The 21,515-nt window shown below is 48.2% G+C and overlaps 1 protein-coding gene and 1 pseudogene across 1 annotated transcript; one reads left to right on the forward strand and one right to left on the reverse strand.

Annotated features, from left to right (window-relative positions):
- Positions 1-333: 333 nt before the first annotated feature.
- Positions 334-21,309, reverse strand: LOC144098258 (NAD(P)H oxidoreductase RTN4IP1, mitochondrial-like). Its single transcript, XM_077630769.1, has 9 exons — positions 20,910-21,309; positions 20,665-20,816; positions 20,225-20,293; positions 19,997-20,121; positions 12,606-12,654; positions 11,346-11,482; positions 8,673-8,859; positions 1,401-1,493; positions 334-991 (listed from the first exon to the last, which is right to left on the reverse strand). The coding sequence occupies exons 1-9, from the start codon at positions 21,133-21,135 to the stop codon at positions 848-850; spliced, it is 1,182 nt and encodes a 393-aa protein (XP_077486895.1). The 5' UTR covers positions 21,136-21,309; the 3' UTR covers positions 334-847.
- Positions 2,431-3,548, forward strand: LOC144098260 (uncharacterized; annotated as a pseudogene).
- Positions 21,310-21,515: the final 206 nt, after the last annotated feature.

Consider the following 21,515-nt stretch of genomic DNA (forward strand, 5'->3'; position numbering starts at 1 on the left):
GTGAGCGCGACAACACCACTGTGCCTCTGTTTCTGCCCGCGCACTACACTGAGAAGTGTCTCAAAGCACAAAATATCACACTCTGAGTGCTGTTATTTCTTGGGAACAATTTATATGATGCAGCTGTTGAGGTCACTCACCTCAGAACCATTACCGCTAGTAGTGTGGAAAGTGCATGATGAATCATGACAGGTGACCATGCCACCTTTTCTGTTTAGAAAGCAGTTTTCCGAGAAGTCAGCATATCTTTCTTCCTTGAAAGTTAATCTGCTAACATAACCTTACTTTATGATGAGCTGATAGCTGCTTTCACAAAAAATACAAAGGTCCTCATACTTTTTCTCCCTTGAAAGCAGAACCAATTTATTCCATCAAAATGTACGTATCAGCACTGTGAAATGAAATATCAACAAGATAACTGAAACACCCACACAAAAACAAAACATTGGTGTCTGGAGAAGATATACAGCTGGGCTCAATTAACAATTGGACATTGCCATCTTCACAGCATTGGTGTGTAACTCAAGTGTGCTACTGTTCAAGCCAAGACCTTGGCGCTTTTTCTTTCATATTTCATTTGTCGCCACTTGCAAGCTTGCACAATGAAAATGAATGCAATCCATTAGAGCACCTGCGATATGCTATACATACAATTCAGCTTGCATTCTAAACATTTCCTACATGTCCACAGAAGCTTCCAGAACACAGAAGCCACAAGAAAGCTTAATTTCTGGCAGCCACAGATTGTACAGAGTGGTCTGCCCTTTTCCCCATGCGACTTGTATAGTGGAGCTGGCCGTAGCTTCAGGCATCAAGAACGTGCAACTTTTTTGTGGCTTCTGTGAAGTCATGCCATTTGCAGTTTGGTTGTAGGCCCTTGTTGCTCAACCAGTGAGATGACAATCTTGCCCCTGGCGTGGCCTTCCTTCATTTTGTGGTAGGCTTTGGGGATCTCCATGAAAGGATATGGGCTGCTCACAACGGGGGTTACCTGCAATGAGGGTGGGGGGCAGCAAAAGGTGCAATTGGTTCACATCACCACTGCTTTCTTTGCCCACATAAATACCCTCATCGATCTGTGGCCAGGTGCAAACTGTCTGGAACATTTTGCGTCGTGGTGAGTTCCTACTATGTTGGGACAACAGGAATTTATGGGCGACCAATTGGGCTGATGCTTTTTTTGACTTGCCAATCCATTCCAAATCTGACTCCATTCTGATTCTATTCCATTTTCAATTCTATAGCAATTCTGATTGCTTCTTTTAGCATTTTTATACGAACTGGCCGCTTCCCTCTCTCCTACAGGTGGTGTGGGAGGGGAGAGGAGGATGGCTGGCTATCGCACAAATGATGGGACCGGGACAAACACAGGCGAGGTTTGCTTTGCAGCAGCAGCCCACCTTGCCAAGGTCGACAAGCTCTGCCATCTCCTTTAGCGCATCAGCATTGGTGCAGAAGAAAGCCCAACGCGCACTGCGGCCATCGAGCAGCTCCTGCAAGGTGCAGAGAGAAAACCAGATTGTGCCAATAGCACCTGTGGGGCATGCATATCTTGAGAGGCACTCCGAGATGAAGCTTTTGAATTTTGTGCTTCCCTCACGTAATGAGCAGCTAGGAACACAGCAATCACATCATCACTGCTCTTCTGTTGCTGAGGCAATCCTACTACGAGTAGTTAAAAATCCGTTAGCATTAGTGTTCCCCCCTGAATGGAGCAGCTACCATGATCCAGTCTGTCAATCACCGTGTGACATGTCGTACCCCCACTTCACTCTCCCAATCCGATCCAGCAATTGCAGTGTGACACAGTACCCCCTCTTCAATTTGCCACCTGAACCTACAGATGGACAGATTTTTTGCCAACATGGGGGTTGACGCATTAAAAACCCTGAGGCACAATGAGTACAAAATATGCCAACGGAAACCTCTCAACACACAAGCTTGGTGCAACACAATACAGGTCCTGAGCTTAAACCAAGATTCTACTCTGCAGGCAAAATGAGGTAGGAGGAGGAGAGACTTTAATGAAACAGGAGAGGTTTGCCCAGTTGTTGGCCTGTTGTGCTACTCCAGGTGAGGGTGAAAAAAATAGGAAAAGGGAAAAAGAAAGGGCAAATGGTGAAATCAAGCATGCACACATGTACTGTATGGGGATCCTGTAAGAAGGAATGGAAATGTAGACCATGCTGTGTTTCCTGTTCTCGCGACCTGTGTGAGTAGTGCCGTTTCGGTCCAGTCATGCGCCCACCCCAATGCCTTCATACAAGATCAGGGCGAGGCCTATCTCTGACATGGGTGCCCCACTGACCAGCCACAGCATATTGTTACGGTACGCAGTCGCGAAGCGAAGACGACGTTGTTGTGTCGCTGGGCAGTCGACGAAGATGAGGACGCTGCCGCTAGTGCATGAGTGACCCGTTTTCTGGTGTGTCTTCTGTGTACGGCCTACAGTTCCTGCTGCTGAACTAACCTCGTAATATTTGGTGGAGGTTGTGCTGAGTACTACACCACGCCCTGGACCTCCGCAGTGGTCGTCACGTTGAATCCATCGCTATGCCGTCCAACGCACCTCCGGCCACAGCGTCAACTCCAGTGCCAACCGTTGTCGTGGCACAGCCTCGCGACCCGGGCACCTTTTGTGGCACCGATGACGTCGATGTTGAAGTCTGGCTAGCCATGTATGAGCGTGTGAGTAAGCACAACCGATGGGACGCGACCCTCATGCTTGCTAACGTCATCTTCTAATCGGCGGGCACGGCGCACGTCTGGTTTGAGATGCATGAGGGAGAACTTACCTCTTGGGACACCTGTAAGCAGAAGCTCCGCGACTTATTTGGCAAGCCAATTGGACGCGAGCTCGGCGCTAAAAAAGACCTCGCTTCTCGAGCTCAGTCATCTACTGAGTCTTACATCTCTTACATACAGGACGTCCTCGCTCTTTGCCGTAAGGTAGACAGCGCCATGTCAGAGACCGACAAGGTGGGCCACATCCTCAAGGGGATCGCTGACGACGCTTTTAACTTGCTCCTTTGCAAAGACTGCACAACGGTCGACTCTGTCCTCCAGGTATGCCGGCAGTTTGAGCAAGCCAAACACCGCCGCATTGCTCCCCATTTCGACCGCCTTCCGAACACGGCGGCGACATCCTTCTGCGAAGGCCTGCCTACACTGCAACAGCCGTCCCATCCTGCCTGTTTAACCAGAATTGTACGGAGGGAACTGGAGGCTATGACTCCCATCGCCTTCACCCCTCAGCCGCCTGACGCTACGATTGCTCTGATCCAGGCCGTTGTTCGCCAGGAGTTCGCGAACGTGGGTCTCAATTCTGGCCTGCCCTCTGCGTCGCCCTGTACACCAACCACCGCTCCATTGATTGCCACTGCTTCACCGACTCCGGCCATCCCACCGCGTTATCGCTACCGGAATCCTGCGGACTGAAGAACCTCAGGCGACCGGCCTATCTGCTTCACCTGCTCGTGTGTCGGCCACATTTCCCGCCACTGCCGCATCCGTTGGTTTTCCCCACCTCATTCTAACTCTAATTATGATCGCCGCATGGACTACGGACTTCGTTCTGATTACGATCGTCGTGCTGACTGCAGACCGCGCCAGATGTCTCCCCGTCCCGAGTTCTCGCACGGCAACACTCCGACCCCGCGCAGGTACAGCCGTTCGCCTTCACCTCAGATCCGTCGCTCCCGTTCGCCGCAACTTCAACGCCCATCCACTCCGCCCTTGCCTGGCTCTCATTCGGAAAACTAACCAATGCAGCTCCCGGAGGTGACGCTGCATTGACGACCCGGTCCGATAATCCTCTCCTGACCCCCGCTTCTCGCCGCGACCTTCTCGATATCTGCGTGGACGGTGCACCAGTTAAGGCTCTGATTGAGACTGGCGCTCAAATTTCTGTCTTGTGGTCTTCCTTTCGCCGGCGTTTGAAGAAGGTTGTGACACCCGCCGTTTCCTCAGCCGTTCGTGTCGCCGACGGCGGTGCTGCTGCCGTCGTTGGAATGTGCACTGCGCGTGTTTGCATTGCCGGGCGTACTACAGTCGTCCTGTTCGCTGTGCTCGACCACTGCCCCCACGATGTGATCCTCGGCATCGACTTTTTAACAACCCATGCGGCTCTAATTGATTGCTTTACTGGCCTTCTTCGTTTGGACCTGCCGCTCTGCTCTGAAAGCGCCGATTCCAAGCTGTCCCGCTTACGTGCCGATGAATTTACTCGCCTGCCGCGCGATTCTGCAGTCTATGTTAAAATGTCCCGGTTCCTCCCATTCCTGATGGTGCCTACGTCACTTACCCAATCAAGGACGTTGTCCTTCAGCGAAATGTCACCTTCCACACACCGTCCTGACCGTCATCGGTAACTGCACCTACCTTCCGATTCTCAACTTCAGCCTCTCTACTCAAGTTTTACCCTGTGGAATCGCACTCGCTGAACTATTTCCTTTGGCCGAATGCACAGTTTCTGCTCTCGCAGCTGAGCCTCAGGCTGGTCTCCCTAATCCCCACTCGGCAGCTTCACATCCAGACCTCTTATTTCTGCCATGATCGCGGCGGATTTGCCACCTGACCACGCCAACCTCCACCCACTCCACCCTGTTAGTTTCCTACAATGACGTCCTCGATTTTGGGAATCGTTCTCTCGGCAAAACTACCGTCGTGTCCCATCACATAAATATGGGCAATGCCAGCCCCATACACAGAAGGCCCTATCGTGTCTCCCTTCCTGAGCGCCATGTCATCCAGACGGAGGTGGACAAGATGCTGGCGAACAACATTATTGAGCCTTCTAGCAGTCCGTGGGCTTCCCCTGTTGTGTTGGTCAAAAAGAAAGATGGCAGTTGGCGCTTCTGTGTCGACTATCGCCATCTTAATCGAATAACAAAGAAAGACGTCTATCCTCTTCCGAGAATTGATGATGCCCTCGACTGCCTACATGGTGCCAGCTATTTTTCTTCTATTGATCTCCGTTCAGGCTACTGGCAAATTGCTGTTGACGAACGGGATCATGAGAAGACAGCCTTTGTCACCCCCGATGGCCTGCACCAATTCAAAGTCATGCCTTTCGGCCTCTACAATGCTCCTGCCATCTTTGAGCATATGATGGACTCGCTCCTGCGTGGATTGAAATGGACGACGTGCTTGTGCTACCTGGATGACGTTGTCGTTTTCTCCCCCACTTTCGAAAGCCACCTACACCGTCTTTCTACTATCCTTTCCGTCTTCCGCCACGCCGGCCTCCAACTCAACTCCAAGAAGTGCAGCTTCGGCCAGCGCCAGATCAAGGTCCTCGGCCACTTGGTCGATGCTTCTGGTGTCAAGCCCGACCCTGACAAAGGTCTTGCCGTCCGCGAGTTCCCCACCCCCTGTTCCTAGAGCTATGTGCGCAGTTTCCTCGGGCTCTCCTCGTATTTCTGCCGGTTTTTCCCGAACTTCGCAGACACGGCCCGTCCCCTTGCCTCCCTCTTGAAGAAAGATGTGCCTTTCTCCTGGGGCCTTGACCAAACTAGCGCCTTCACCGCACTTGTTGCAGCCCTCACTGCTCCGCCTGTGCTGGCCCATTTCCACCCTTCTGCGCCTACGGAACTTTGCACCGACGTCAGTGGCCATGGTATTGGGGCCATCCTTGCTCAGCGCCAGCACGACCACTATCGTGTCATTGCTTACGCCTGCCGCCTGCTATCTCCTTTTGAACGTAACTACTCCATCACTGAGCGGGAGTGCCTTGCACTTGTTTGGGCGTTAACAAAATTCTGCCCTTATTTGTTTGAGCGGCCCTTCTGCGTCGTTACGGACCACCATGCCTTGTGTTGGCTCTCCTCTCTTAAAGACCCCACAGGCCGACTGGGTCGCTGGGCCTTGCGCTTGCAGGAATACACATTTACTGTTGTTTACAAGTCCGGCCAGTTGCACCAAGACGCTGACTGTTCGTCCCGCCATCCTGTCGATCCTCCTGATTCCCACAAACATGATACCGACGATTGTGTTTTGTCCATCTCGGACTTTCTACACATCAACAACGAGCAGTGCCATGATCCATCTCTGCGCCCTATAATCCACCACCTCCGATGCGGCACTCCCGATCCTGACCTGAGCCTGTTCGTGCTGCATCACGATATTCTCCGTCACAATATGCACCCTGATGGCGCCGACCTTTTGCTCGTCGTCCCGACGCATCTCCGCCCCACAGTCCTTGCCCAGCTTCATGACGCACCTACTGCAGGGCACCTCGGCGTGTCCCGCATGTACGACAGCGTGCGCCGGCGGTTCTTCTGGCCTGGCCTTTACCGTTCTTTCCGCGGTTACGTTACTGCCTGCGATCAATGACAGCGCCGGAAAACGCCCCCGCTCTTGCCTAGTGGCCCGCTTCAGCCCATCGACATTCCGACTGAGCCATTTTTCCGTGTTGGTCTCGATCTGCTCGGGCCTTTTCCCACATCAACTTCTGGGAACAAGTGGATTGCCGTTGCAACCGATTACACTACCCAGTACGCTATCACGCACGCTATCCCGACCAACTGTGCCTCCGATGTCGCCGACTTTCTCCTCCATGACGTCGTCTTCCTTCATGGCGCTCCACGTCATCTGCTTACAGACCGAGGCCCCTGCTTTGTTTCTAAAGTGGTCCACGACCTTCTCCGCTCCTGCTCCACCCGTCACAAGTTCACCACATCCTACCATCCCCAAATGAACGGCCTTACTGAGCGACTTAACCGCACCCTGACGGACATGCTGTCCATGTATGTCTACCACCACCATCGTGACTGGGACGTCAGTTTACCCTTCGTGACGTTCGCCTACAATTCCTCACGCCATGATACCACTGGATACTCTCCCTTCTACCTGCTTTTTGGCCGCGACCCGTTGCTACCCTTTGAGAGCTTACTGCCTTCTGACCCTTCTACTAGCAGCTATGCTTGTGACGCCATTGCCTGTGCTGACGCCGCCCGCCAAATCACTAGGGATCGTCTCCAAGCATCTCAGACCACTCAAAAACGTCGTTACGACCTTTATCATCGTGGCGTCCATTACCCTCCCGGCTCCCTGCACGCCGTGCGGGGCTGTGTGAGAAGCTCCTGCCTCGTTACATCGGTCCTTACCGCGTCTTGAGGCAACTAAGTGATGTGACCTATGAACTCATGCCGCTGCACCCCCACTCTCCTTCCGTGGCCCCCTCAACACAGCTTGTGCACGTCGCCCGTCTTAAACTCTACCACTCTCACCCACCCCCTAGGCCTCCCTGGGTCTGTGCCTTCTCCCGTGGGGCGGGGGGGTAGTGTTACAGTACGCAGTCGCGAAGCGAAGACGACGTTGTGTCGCTGGGCAGTCGAAGACGAGGATGCTGCTGCTAATGCTTGAGTGACCCGTTTTCTGGTGTGTCTTCTGTGTATGGCCTAATGTTGCTGCTGCTGAACTAACCTCATAATAATATCACTTCTGCACTGTCACAGCTAGTAGACTATCGGCATGAAAAAAATGGTGGGTATCGAAATGCCGTACATGCTTGACTGAGGGCTGCACTTTTTTTCACAAATTTTGCAGGGCACGACCCTTGCATGAAAGCGGCATTCTTTAGTTGAGTTTTTCAAATATATTCTACAGAAACTATTATACTGTACCATACAGCCTCACGGTATCTCTAGTGGTTAGTTTCAGATACCTTCAAGTTCCTTCACCACTTTTGCTGTTGCTACTCCTTGGGCCCTGCTTCCTTGCCACACCCGTAAATGAAGTCGTCTTCGGTTCCATCCATTGCATTCCAAATTCAAATGTAACTTTCAAAGCTTTAACAACACCTGGGGACACCGCACACCACAAAGTCAAAATTTACGAGCAGACAACCTGCACTGATGCTCTTCTTAGCCATCCAATCGGCGTCACTTCATGGTTGCCATACACTCCACCTCATGGGTGTCTCTATTACTGGCACAAGCGGAGCATGCTGGAAGATAAAGCTCGCTGGGGGGAGCAGTCTATACACAAGTGCAGCTCTTAGTGAGTGTCCACAGTGCATTAAATGCACTAAAATGCTGGCCAAGGGGCCATTTCCAGCACTTTGCAGAAATGGGCACACAACACTGAACCACATCCAGCTGAAGTGAAAAGCCATGACAGAACAAACACTGTTCTCCTTCCTCTTGGCACAGCACTCGGTCAGTGCGGGAGTCGTGGCACAACAAAGCTGTGGTCATACAACAAAACGTGATGCAGAGCAGCAGAGAACAGTTAATAAACAGGAATACACATCTCCAGTGCCTTTGGATGACGGACATGTTCAGAGTGCAGCCTGCCTGCTTCTGATGTAAAAGTACCGGTATGTTATGGTGTGCGGGGTTTAACATCCCAAAGTTGGGTCCTTCAGTGCGCAGTGACATCGCACAGCACATGGGCATTTTTTTTCATTTCACCTGCATCAAAATGCAGCCACCGTGACCACGATTCACTAGGGTTCCGCAGCCGCTAAGCCTACCACAGTGGATGTAAAGTACCAGTGCAATGATTGACAAATGTATTAGCCCATGAGTGTTGGGTAATCTCAGAACGACACACTATCACTTAAGCTGTCAATGCCCCAGACTGGATGCACACACCTCCAGCCAAACTGGTTTTGGTTGTTGCAGGCCATCCCAAGCCAGAAAGCACGGAATGAATGGATGGCCCCCCACCTTGGCAGTCAGCTGCAGGGCCTGGCAGGCAGACAGTGCTGCTCCTGGCACCAGCCCAAAGTCGTCAGTGTTCCTCAGCACTGGTGACACAACTGTGACGTAGGTTGAGAGGCGCCCCCTGTGAAGGAGCTTGGTTGGAGACAGGCTGCCCTGGTGTGTCCCAACACAGTCCAGGATGAAGTCAAATCTGCAAAGGGCAACCAAGTGTAATCGACAGGAACCTTGATATGGAATAGCTATTAGCACCTACTACCAGTGTGCTTTAACATGAAAGCACACACTCCTTATCGCTTCTGCTTTAAGCTAGCAGCAAACAGTTACTGAGTGTACGGGTGCTTCAAAGCTTGAGGACAGCTGCATCATCATCATCAGCCTGACTACGCCCACTGTAGGGCAAAGGCCTTTCCCATGTCTCTCCAATTAACCCTGTCCTTTGGCAGCTGTGCCCAACGTATCCCCGCAAACTTCTTAATCTCATCCGCCCACGTAACTTTCTGCCGCCCCCTGCTACGCTTGCCTTCTCTTGGAATACACTCCGTTGCCCTCAAGGACCAGCGGTTATCTTGCACCTGGCTACAAACCCACCTTCTCAGCAGCTCCACTTCAATGGTGCAACTGAATATATATTTCCCCTCTTCATTTGGCACTCATAGCTGCCCAAGAAATTTGCACTTCAATGAACATATTCGTGTAACACACCAAAGCAATGGACGTCATGAACTAAGTGCAATGATTGGGCTGACAGTGTGTCAAGACACCGTTGTTAACAGTGGAAGCTGTGCGTGCTCTTCACTGTGCCTGTTCCATCAGATGCCCATATTACGGGGATGGATAAGCAACTGCACATGACAAATACCGTAATTACCCGCATAATCTGCGCCCACGCGTAATTTGCACACAACCGATTTATTACCTGGGTTTAAAAAAAACAACTTTACTCGCACATTTTACACTCCCTGCTGTGCTAGACTGCTGTGGCTGCATCGCTGTGTGTGGCTACAAAAGGTGCGACTAGAAAGGGGAAGAATTGCGTGCCATTTATTCGGCTTGCTCATAGTGGTGGTTGCTTTCCCGGATCAACAGTTGGCAAAGCAAAACTTACTGTAACAGCCGCTGCGCACCGGAATCCGAAACTACCGTACCGTTTGGTTTGCTGTTCAATTTGCCTCTAGTCAGCCTGCGAGGGTGCTGGTTTATCGCCTGTTAGATTGTATCACTGCATTTTAAAAAAAATGCAATGTCAAAAGTCAAAATTTGAATTTCAGCATCTTCATGGCTTTCTTTCTCTTCTCGTCACTTTGTGCACACTGAAAAGTCGGCGCTCCTCCGCTGGCCCCACCGCTGGAGCCGGAGCTACGCCACTTATGCCCGATGTCTGAAAGAATCTAACCAATAGCTATTTCTCAACTGGTATACATAGAAGTAATGCAGCGGAGGAGGGTGCAAGCATGAAAAAGTTGCCGGAAAGGGCTCGCCAATGTTTGCGCGTGATTGTGGGTCCTCTGCTGCGTGTAGGACTGGATTACTTGACTCAGGTGTTCATGAGTCATGACAACACAATGCAGTGATTTTAATGTGCTCTCCTTGGAAGATGTTTCAGAGCCCCCTTAAGCTAGGTCATTCAAGCAATAACTCATTCAGCCAAGGCAGACAGGATCACAAGAACCACGATGCGGCAATTCAGTGCCTGTGTTTTGGTTCTTCCTTGTGTGCCATTTAATTTGTATGAGAGGGAGCACGAGTAACCTGATGCTACCACTCTCTTTTCCTCATCTCTAAATACCCAGACTTTGTGGTTTCTCCAGACGAAAAGGCCAACACCTCGTGGCATCTCCCTTAGAGGGGCCAGTTCTTCAACCACCCCCACCATTGAACCTAGCACTGGGTCCAAGTGTGGACACCCTGATAGCAAAGAAGGCTGGTGGCCACAAGAAAAGCTAGCGCAGCAGGAAAATAAAACAGGGCGTTACAGTGCCAAGCATTACCTTTGTCATGCAGTGCATGAATACAGAGGCCTCCATAACCAATGGGACCTTGCATCTGGTCAGGTGAGCACAAGTGGCTGGAATATTGAGTTGCACAGATGCACCTGACTATGTCGAGAGTAAAGTGGCATAGCAAAGGTGGAACATATGAGGAAGCAAGGAATTGTTAAAAAAAATGTCCTTCGAAAACCCTGCCACAGTGCCTTTAGCCAACCATTCAGTAGCTGTAGGTTTCAGCCTATTGAGGAACAACAGCTCTTTTACACCTGTAGAAGGACGATATCTGCTCTAATGTTTACAGCCGACCGATGGTGACCCTTATGCTCTTGGAAAACCAGTTGAAGAACAGAATGTGCCCATCACATGTAACCTTCTAGAAGGCCAGCTGCACACTGTGGCTGTTCTTGGCACAGTAGAAATCCGCCATGTGCAACACTTGTTCACCTATAGGCTGAGCATTTATCTCTTTCTTTTGCTGCCCTCTTTTCTGCACTCCCTTTTCATCTGCATAGCAAACGAACCCGCTGACCACCTGTTGTGGGGCATGCTAGCCTGTGTGCCACTACTGGAATTCGTGTTAACCAATATGCACAGTAGTCTTTGTCATCCGTATTTTTCTATACAGCATCCGTGCGGGTATTCGCAGCAAGGCAGCCTGAGGAGTGCTCCTCAAGCTACCATCACACACCTGGGGCCTTGCAGTAGCTGAGCCTCGTAGTCTGGTGCGGTGTAGTCAATGACGTTATCTGTGCCAAGCTTTGAAACCAGCTCTGCCGCTCCAGTGCTACACGTGGCTGTGACAATCCCATTCCAAGCTTTGAGTAGCTGCAAAGGCGAAGCATTCACACCTAGCTGCTAACAAGCCAGGGAAAAGACACTCATACTCCTGCTTGTGATCATATCGGATCGTGTGCAATGTAGTGCAAGAGTAAACAGACACGGTTAACCATTCTTGGAGTTTTACCCAGATTCATGAAAGAAAACAGCAGAGCTATACAGAGGCCTAGGCGCAAAAGTGCTTCAAAAGGATGGGTACCGACTAATACCCCTGTCACACGGGCACTTGTAAGGCCTTAGAAATTAAGGTCCTTTGCCCCAAAGGCGTGTGACGCGCATCTACACGGCAAAGCGTCGAGACCTTTGCGATAAAGGTCTGTAGCAATAAAGGCGGCCGTCAGCGGCCTTAAAGTTGCTTAAAGGAGCAACCCAGACGGCAGTGCCAGCTAGCGAGCTTAAAGAATAAAAAATTGACGCAATTTTTAGTTTTGAAACCGTAAAAAAATATCTAATTTATCTTATTTAATGGTTAAATTTGCGTTACAGTGCACTTAACCGTAGAGGAGGCTATGACTAAAGACATCCACTCTGCTAAGAAAGGACTTGTACGCTTCTCAGCAGCCGCATCGACACACACGTACTTGCGCATCTCGCTTTGCTGATTTTTCTTCGTTTGCTCTTTGTTGTGTGCGTGTTTTGAGTTTGCTTGTGTGCACAAAGACACGAGCAACAAAGCACGCTTCTCGAACACAACGAGGAGCCGAACGGAAAAGTGCGCCTACCGTGGTCGGACCGAGAACGATGAAAAAAAAAAAAAAAAGAAACTTTGTTTCAAAATATCCGTTTCTCACCGTCAGAACGCTCGTTTATTATCGTGATAGCTACTTTTTCCAACATAAACGAAAGCACTCTTAGCTGAAGTGCTGCCGTCTGCTTTAATTTTATAATGTTACTAGAGCCGCTTCACACACAGCGGTGACTTTTGGCATTCACGGAGGCCGCGTTCTAGCTCCTTTGGATTTTCCGTGTAGCAGCGTCGCTGCTCCTTTTCAGTTTTCCTCCTTTAGTGCAATAAGACAACTTTACGGCAAAGGCCGAGAAGAAGTCCCGTCTGACAGGGGTATAAGGCTGGAGCTGAAACAAGCGACTGACAGAACGAAGTAAAACTTACCTGCACTGCAAAGGTTCCAACACCTCCGGAGGCTCCCAAGACTAAGCACCTAGCATGAAAAGAATACGTGCAATAAAGAGACAACAGAAGATGTACAACTCAATGGTCTGTAGTGCCACTTCGTATATTCGACACAGCAGAATTCTTTTGAGCTAGCATACCACCTTTGAAAGAAATGGGAGAGAATGACAAATGTAAAAAAAAAAGTGTAAAACATTCCTGGTAATCTGATGCATGAAATGTAATTTGAAACTCAAAGGCTCTCAGATCTACCGAGTCCCCTTGCCATGTTCATCTGTATTATATTCTGCAGGGAATGCTTTTAGATGCTTCTACTGTGTCTGCCTTGCATAACGAGGTGCTGGGTTCAATATGCAGTGTCGCCGGGTACCAACTGGTTTTCCAGTGGGCCAGTTAAGCAGCCTTGTTAGAACTGTGTTGGAGCTGAATTGAAATGCTGTACTTGGTGTATATATAATAAACCGTTTAAAAAAAAACACGTATAATTCGGGGTTTTTTTCCAGATTTTAGCATGTCAAACTTCCACCTCGCATTATATGTGGATCCAAACAATTTTCAGCCAAAATTCGCAGTTCCGGTTTAGTAATTATCAAGTGCCGTTACCACCACGCTTCAAGTGAGAGGAGGCGCTACCCAGTGGTGGCATACGTCGGTAGTTTCAATTTCGACGCGGGCCTCTGCAGCCACTCTGTGCAGCTGGATGGCAGATGATTGGGCTAGCCATCCCGAGGAACTCGCCGATTTTAATTTCAAGAAATGCGGGACATCACACACGCTCGGAGGTACTGAAGACATGTTTTACTGGAAAGGTACCTCTGATAAGGGCTTTTCGGAAGCCAGTACACTCGACGACGACGATCACTGAAACACCGACTACAGATGTTCAGCTTTCGCGTCTTCCGGAACGTCTTCAACGCGACTGGCTTACTCGCATTATATGCGAATGAAAACTTTTTTTCCGTTCTTGCTATCCCCGAATTACCTCTCATATTATATGCGGGTCCGTATTGTATGCGGGTTTTTACAGTGATGGTGTAGAGGTAGAGCATCCACATTGCGTGCAAGAGGACCGGGGTTTGAATCCTGGTGCCGCGCAATGCTCCACCGGATACGTGAAAACAAAAAAAAAACGTGTTGACGGAATTACATGCCCAGGCCTGAGATGTGGCCTGATCTCGGTTACCAGAACCGACAACGCACTCCTCACCAGAGCAGAATGCAGCGGAAGGTGCTAAGAATCTCTGGCTCTGGACAGGCTGCCATTGGAAATTGAACCTGGCAATGTTTAACACTACAACCTTATCCAGTGAGGCTAGACTAACAGTGATGTTCGAGGAACTAGCAGGTACTAAATGGAATGTCATAGGGCTTAGTGAGGTTAGGAGGACAGGTGAGGCGTATACAGTACTAAGGGGCGGGCATGCACTGTGGTATCGTGGATTAGTAGACAGATGAGAACAAGGTGTGGGATTCCTCATTATTCAGGACGTAGCTCATAAAGGAGTTCTATAGTATTAATGAAAGGGTGGCATTTATTGTAATTAGGGTTAATAAGAGTACAAAATGAAGGTGGTACAGGCCCACATGCCTACCTCAGCCATAATGACCAGATTGTTGGAAGCTTCTATGAATACACAGAATTGTCAATGAACAAAGTAAAATCACAGTACACTGTAATGATGGGTGACTTTAATGCGCAGGTAGACAAGAAACAGGCCGGAGACCAGGCACTAGGCGACTATGGCAAAGACTCCAGGAATAGCAAGGGTAGAGTTTACAGAGAGCAGGGGTAGCAGGTAGAGTTTGCAGAGAGAAATAATTTACTAATCATGAATATCTTCTTCCGCAAATGAGAGAACAGGAAGTGGAAGTGGAAGAGCCCCAGTTGTGAGACTGAAAATGAAACAGACTTCATACTATGCGTTGAACCTGCATTGTTCAGGATGTGGAGGCCCTTGGAAAGGTGCGTAGTTGTGACCCCAGAATGGTAAGGTCTCGAAATAGCTTATACTTGGAGAGAATGGAAGAAACTAGTGAAGTGGAAGACCATTAATGAGTTAGCGGTAAGAGGGAAAGTAGAGGAATTCAGGATATTGCTGCAGAACAGATATTTGGCTTTAACTCAGGAAGACGATCTTAATGTTAAAAAAATGAACAATATCTCACAGATACCTGCAAAGTGTGCAGTAGATGAAGTCGAGAGTTCGACGAAAACTCGTCTGGTCGGGGACAAACATGTTGACGATCGCAACGCATCTGCAGCTCCCTTGAAGACCAGACCATTGATTTTCAAACTGTACGACAAGAACTTTCAAGCAACAACTACCCGACCTCATTTGTGCAATCTGTGGAAAAACAGTTATGTCGCCCAGCAAGCGATACTCCTCTGTTACCCTTGAAACGTGCTGCCGTGCCCTATGCTCCCGGACTAAGCGAGGCTTTAGCACGCATCATGCGCACCTTTGGTGTTCATATCGCCCACGTTCCGACAAGAAAACTGCGCCATGCGTTGGTAAATGTCAAAGACCCTCTTCCCAAAGAAAAATATCCAGGCGTAGTGTACAAGGTTCCTTGTTCCGACTGTGACTACGCATACATTGGCGAAACCGGAAATTTCGAGAGGCGGCTAAAAGAACATAGTAACGATGTACGTAACAAAAAAGTGGATTCAAATGCTATCGCCGAGCACGCAGTATCTACAGGCCATGACATCGACTGGGGTCGGGCACACGTGCTTTCAACGGAAAAGAAGCTATACCCTCACCTGCACTTGGAATCATTAATCATCCAAACTACTAGTCACACCCTCAACCGCAACGATGGAAATCTTAACCCAATCTACGCACGCTCCCTGCGCCCTCTTTTCAAGCATATGTAATGCCACTGTGCTGCTTGCTTCATTTCAATGTGAACAAGGCTCCCGTACGGGAGCCGAAACGTTTGTTTTTGTTTTTTGTTTTCTTTGGTCGGCGCTCCTTCTTCTTCGTCAACGTGCGCAGTAGAAGTAAGCGATAGCATGGGTCGACAGGATACCAGCAAGCTATCTCGGGAGACGAAAGATCTGATTTAAAAACAACAAAGCATGTAAGTGTCTACCCTTACATACAGAACACAACTGGCAGAGCTAGTTCATAAATAAGTGCAAGGTAGCCGACATAAGGAAGTTTAATATGCAGAGAATTGAGCATGCTCTAAAGAAAGGAGGTAGCCTAAAAGCAGTGAAGAGGAAACTAGGCATACGTAACGACCAGATGTATGCACTAAGGGACAAGCAAGGCAATGTCATTAGCAATATGGATAAGATAGTTAAGGTAGCCAAAGAGTTTTACACAAATCTATATAGTGGCCAATGTAATCAGAAGGTTAATGAGCGAGGCAGTGTCACAGCAATGAGACATCCCACCAGTAATGAACGAGGAAGAAAAGAAAGCCTTAGGAGCCTACCCCTATCTGGGTCCGAGTTAGGACTGATAGTATGTGCAAATAAAGGGGGAAAGCAGCTGGTGAGGATCAGGTAACGGCAGATCTGTTGAAGGACGGAGGGGAGACTGTGCTAGAAAAACTAGCCACCCTGTATATGCATTGCCTTATGTCCTTGAGCATACCGAAAGCTTTGAAGAATGCTAACGTTATTTAATTCATAAGAAAGAAGATGTTAAGGACTTGAAAAATTAGACTGATCAGCTTACTATCCATTGCAGACAAGGTATTTACTAAGGTAATCACCAATAGAGTGAGGACAACTTTAGACTTCAATCAACCAAATGATCAGGCAGGCTTTCATAAAGAATACTCAACAGTAGACCACATTCACACTATCAGTCAGGTGATAGAAAAATGCGCAGAATATAACCAACCCCTATGTAATGTACAGGTTGTCCTACATAACTTCAGCAAAGGTTTTAAAAATGGAAGGAACTTTGGACTTGAACCAAATGCATAATGTTGGCACTAGTTTAGAGTTAGGCTATATTTATTTTCCCTATAACTAACTGATTAGTTCGTTTAATTAATAAAGTTCTTAAGTATTGGCTACACAACCCAACTGTGATATGCAAAGTTGTAGGGCACCTTTAGAAACCTTTCAATAAATTGCTTTCTATACGATACATCTCATGTGGTCTTTTTTCCACGTTCCAAAGAAAGCCCTTGAAATATGAAGAAATACCACGTGATGGGAAGCTTGCGCTCAGTTATTGTGCTGCTCCCATGCACACGATGAACAAACAAGATCGGCTGCAGCGACACTGTGGCCTGCGACAGTGCGTTATGCCTGATGTAGGCATTTGGGCATGCGGCTGGCTGAGCGTTGCCAAAGCGATGAAGTGTCCAAGGTTACGAAAGAGAACAAAAACGCAGCTTTATTTTTTGATGCTCAAAATGGGCAAGAGCTGGCAGCCTGCGGACAAATTGTATTGGGTTTGAGAGGGGGACAGGGCAGGAATGATTTTTCAGCAACCTTCAATCCAAAAAGTGCCCCTTGGTTATAATGTGCGTGCGAACAGGTCACCATCTGCTGCAATGCAGATTTGGCATTTCATAGGCACATGGCATTTGGCGTTTCATAGGCATCATGGTGTAAGGGATGGAGTTGCAGACTTGTCTTATTTTTTCTTTTATGTTCTCTGATGCTGTGGTTGGTGTCCGGTACACTGGATTCTTGACATAGCCCCAGAGCGAGAAATTGAGAGGAGTTAAATCCGGCAATCGTGCCAGCCAAGCAATGGACCCATGCCATCCAATCCACTGGGAAGACTTCATCCAGCCATTTGAAAGCTTTACTGCTGCCGTGAGCAGGAGCACCATCATCCCAATATCGAATATCCTTGATCCTAGCCAATGGAACTTCGCAAAGAAAATCCACGCGTGCCCCATCAAGGATATCGTTGACGTAACTTTCGCCTGTAAGCGTGTTATCAAAAAACACGGGGTCAATGATAGTGCCACTGTAAATTCTACACCACACATTAAGCAACCACTGATATTAATGATGTGTCTTCAAAACCCAGTGAAGCTTTTCGTCACTCCAATAGTGAGCGTTGTGGATGTTCACTTGGGCATTACGTGGGAAGCTAGCTTCATCGGTCCACAGTATTCTGTTGACAAAGCCTTGGTCCTCTTCCGTCTTGATTAGAATCCAGTTTGCAAAGTCCTTTTGATTTTGGAAATAATGAGGCTCCAACATCTGGTGCAGCTGCACGTAGTATGGATGACATTGTCTCTTCTTCAATATTCTCCACACTGAAGACTTTGACATTCCAACTTCAACACTCACACTGCGAACACTTGCATACACGCCTGGAGAAAATTTTTACAGAACATGTCTCCACGTCCTTGTCTCCAAGTCATTGTCTGAAGAAGACATGCGTAACCTTGCTTGAATATAGCCAAGGTTGTTTTTTACCATTACTCAATTTTGTCGTGTGAATTATCCACTGTCATTCGAACACTAAAGTTTAAAGTTGTAGTATCGTTAAATTCGAAAACTACTACAAGGTCACTTGTATACAAAGGCAAAACTGTTGAAGCCGCCTTGTCTTCCATCATTCTCACGTGCCTTGTCTACTCCTTCTTTCAAGCAGAATTGAAATGCTGTTTTCTTCTTTTCTTTTTCATAGCCTTGGATGCTTTATTGTTGTGGCAACACATGGCCAGCAGCATGCATTTGCGCCATCACGCGATCAAAGCCGCATGCCCAGACACCTACATCAGGCAAAGCACCTTGTCGAGGGCCGCAGTCTCGCAGCAGCCAACCTTGTTCATTCATCGCACGCTTGAGAGCAGTACAATAACTGAGTGCAATCATCCCATTACATGGTAATATTTCTTATTTTGCAGGCTTTCTTTGGAACGCGGAAAAAAGGACTACATGAGATATATCGTGCAAGAAACAATTTATTGAGAGGTTTCTGAAGGTGCTTTACAACTTTGCCAATCATACTTTGGGTCTGCAGCCAATACTTAAGAAATAGATTAATTGAGCATAACTAATTACTTAAGGAGAAAATAAAAATTAGCGTCAGTAACTATAGGCTAGTGCCAACATTACACATCTGGTTCTGTTTGCGTCTGGAGTGCCTATCATTTTTAAAACCTTGGCTCAAGTTATATGGGACAACCCGTATAGCCTTTGTTGATTACAAGAAGTCTAACGTTCGACAAAATACCGTCTGGTCAGGATGAAGCATAATAACAAGAAAGCATTTGGCTCAGTGGAAACCTCAGCAGTCATGCAGGCATTGTGGAATCAGGGTGTAGAAGAGTCTTGTAGGTGTGAAGGTACTGGAAGATATTTATAACTGCATAGCTACCGTAGTCCTCCATAAAGCCAGCAATAAAATTAAAATAAGGAAGGGTGTCAGGCAGGGGGACACGATCTCGTAATGCTATTCACCGCCTGTTTACAGGAGGTATTCCAAAGCTTGGTTTGGGAACAGTTGGGGATAAGAGATAATAGAAAATGCCCTAGTAATCTGCGATTGACTGATGACATTGCCTTGCTAAGTCACTCAGGAGATGAGCTGCAAAGCATGATCAATGAGTTAGACAGGCAGAGCACAACGGTGGGTCTAAAAATTAACATGCAGGAAACCAAAGTAATCTTCAACAGTCTCGCAAAGGGACAGCGGTTTACAATTGGTAGAGAGGTGCTGGAAGTGGTAAGGGAATACATCTACTTAGGGTAGATAGTGACTGCTGATCCGGATCATGACAGGGAAATAACTAGAAGAATAAAAATGGCGTGGAGCACATATGGCAGGTTCTCTCAGATCATCAAAGGCAGTTTACCAATATCCCCCAAGAGAAATGTATACAACAGTTGTATCTTACCGGTACTCACCTACGGGGCAGAAATGTGGAGGCTGACGAAAAGCGTTCAGCTAAAGGACAACGCAGCGAGGTATGGAAGGAAAATGATAGTTGTAATGTTGAGAGACCGGAAGCGGGCAGAGTGGGTGAAGGAATGAACATGGGTTAATGACATCCTAGTCGAAATCAAGAGGAAATGGGCTTGGGCAGGGCATGTGATGCAAGGCAAGATAACCGCTGGTCCTTAAGGATAATGGACTGGGTTCCAAAAGAAGGCAAACATACCAGAGGCCGGTAGAAAGTTAGGTGGGCAAGTGAGATTAAGAAATCTGAAGGGATAAGGTGGCCGCAGCTGGCAAAGGACAGGGTCAATTGGAGAGACATGGCAGAGGCCTTCGACTGCAGTAGGCATAGTCAGGCTGATGATGATGATGACAAGATTTCACCTGGTCTGGTGCTTGGCTTTTCTGTGCTAACATGCTTTGGAAAAAGATCTTGAACCAAAGACGCAATGTTATCACGTCACTAAACTTTGTGCGGAAACATTGCTCGAGGCTTACCTTTTACTTCGAGTGGTGTACCGGCTGAGGTTGCCCACAGTGCGGATGGCAGCCCATGCTGTTAAACCTGCATAGGGCAAAGCCGCACACTGCAGGTGGTCCTTAGTTTTTGGCTTTCTTGATATCTGCACAGTAGGGAGCACAGCTGAGCACTCCTGTGAACACTTCACTCACAATACCACCATTGGCAGCAACATACATGCATAATTAAAGGGTACAGGGACGTACAATGCTCGCAGGTACCACAATGTATTCCGCGTGTGACCCCTGCCGGCCGGCCATGGTAGCACCCCACACCTGCAAAGGAAACGAAACGTGCGCACACTGCCACAGCGTAGACCACCGAGGACCGGTAGAGCGCACTCAAGTACGATACAGACCACAGCAGTAACAACAATAATATTTAATAAGAGTAGTACGAAAAAAAGAATTTGAGTTTTCCTGCTTCCGCGCAACAGTGGTTTGGCGGCTAGTTGGTGTGACCCTACACTTCGAAGAAGCGCAGTGACTGAAGTGGTAACTGCCACGTGCATACATCTTTGCATGGTTTAATCGCACCGGGAAACGGCCAACGACATAAGGTCCAGTGTTGAAAGCGCATATTATTACGTCCACGTTGGACATACGTGCGCGCCAGCTTGCTGCTCTGCCATTCTGAACATCCTCACCTCGTCTCCAACTTGAAAATTCTTGACACCATGTCCAACACTGACGATTTCGCCGGAAAAATCTCTCCCTAGGATCACGGGAAATCTTTCCTTGTTGTTGGGGAAGTACTGAAGCGTCCTCAGGACGTCTATAACGTTTCTTCCGTATCCATCTGGAAAAGAACACATGTTGAGAACTCGCGTTTCAGCTGCGTCTCAAAAAGCCCAACAACCGAACATAAAATGTGAACGATATGCGCGGGTACCTAACATCGCTATGTCAAGTGGGTTTACACTGGCTGCATGTATTTTAACCAGAACATCGCTTGAGGAAGTGAGCTGTGGCACGCGGGTCTCTTCAAGCAAGACGCTTTCGATGCCACCGAAGCTGTGGGCTTGCCATGCTCTCATTTTCCCGGACAACCTGTGGAGACTTCGCAATCCGAAAGTAAGAACATTGTGTTCAGTTCCCAGAAGTCGCCGTATAATCATTGTAATTTCCTGAGGAACTCTCAATCTGGTTAAGCTAATGGCAAAACTATTCTTAAGCTTGAGATTCAAACACTTAACAAGTACTCTAGAGGAGTAGTATCAAGGAATAACGGGCCCCCTCAATATATTGCGCCAACGACTCTGCCGCTGGCTGGCTCGCCGCTTGGAGAGCTTGGAGATAACGAAAAAACACATGGGATTGTTGTGAACAGCGTTGCCTGCCGCTATTAGATTTTCCGCTGCTTGCCGACATATGAGGCACTATACAAACTATTTACAAACAATACAATCTATTATACCAACTATTTTTCGCGTGCAGTCTCAAACACAAATTTAAGTTCTCATCACCGCGGTTTTCTTCTCGTTACAAGCATTCTCTT

The sequence above is a fragment of the Amblyomma americanum genome, chromosome 7, assembly GCF_052857255.1.
Source record: "Amblyomma americanum isolate KBUSLIRL-KWMA chromosome 7, ASM5285725v1, whole genome shotgun sequence".
Classification (NCBI taxonomy): domain Eukaryota; kingdom Metazoa; phylum Arthropoda; class Arachnida; order Ixodida; family Ixodidae; genus Amblyomma; species Amblyomma americanum.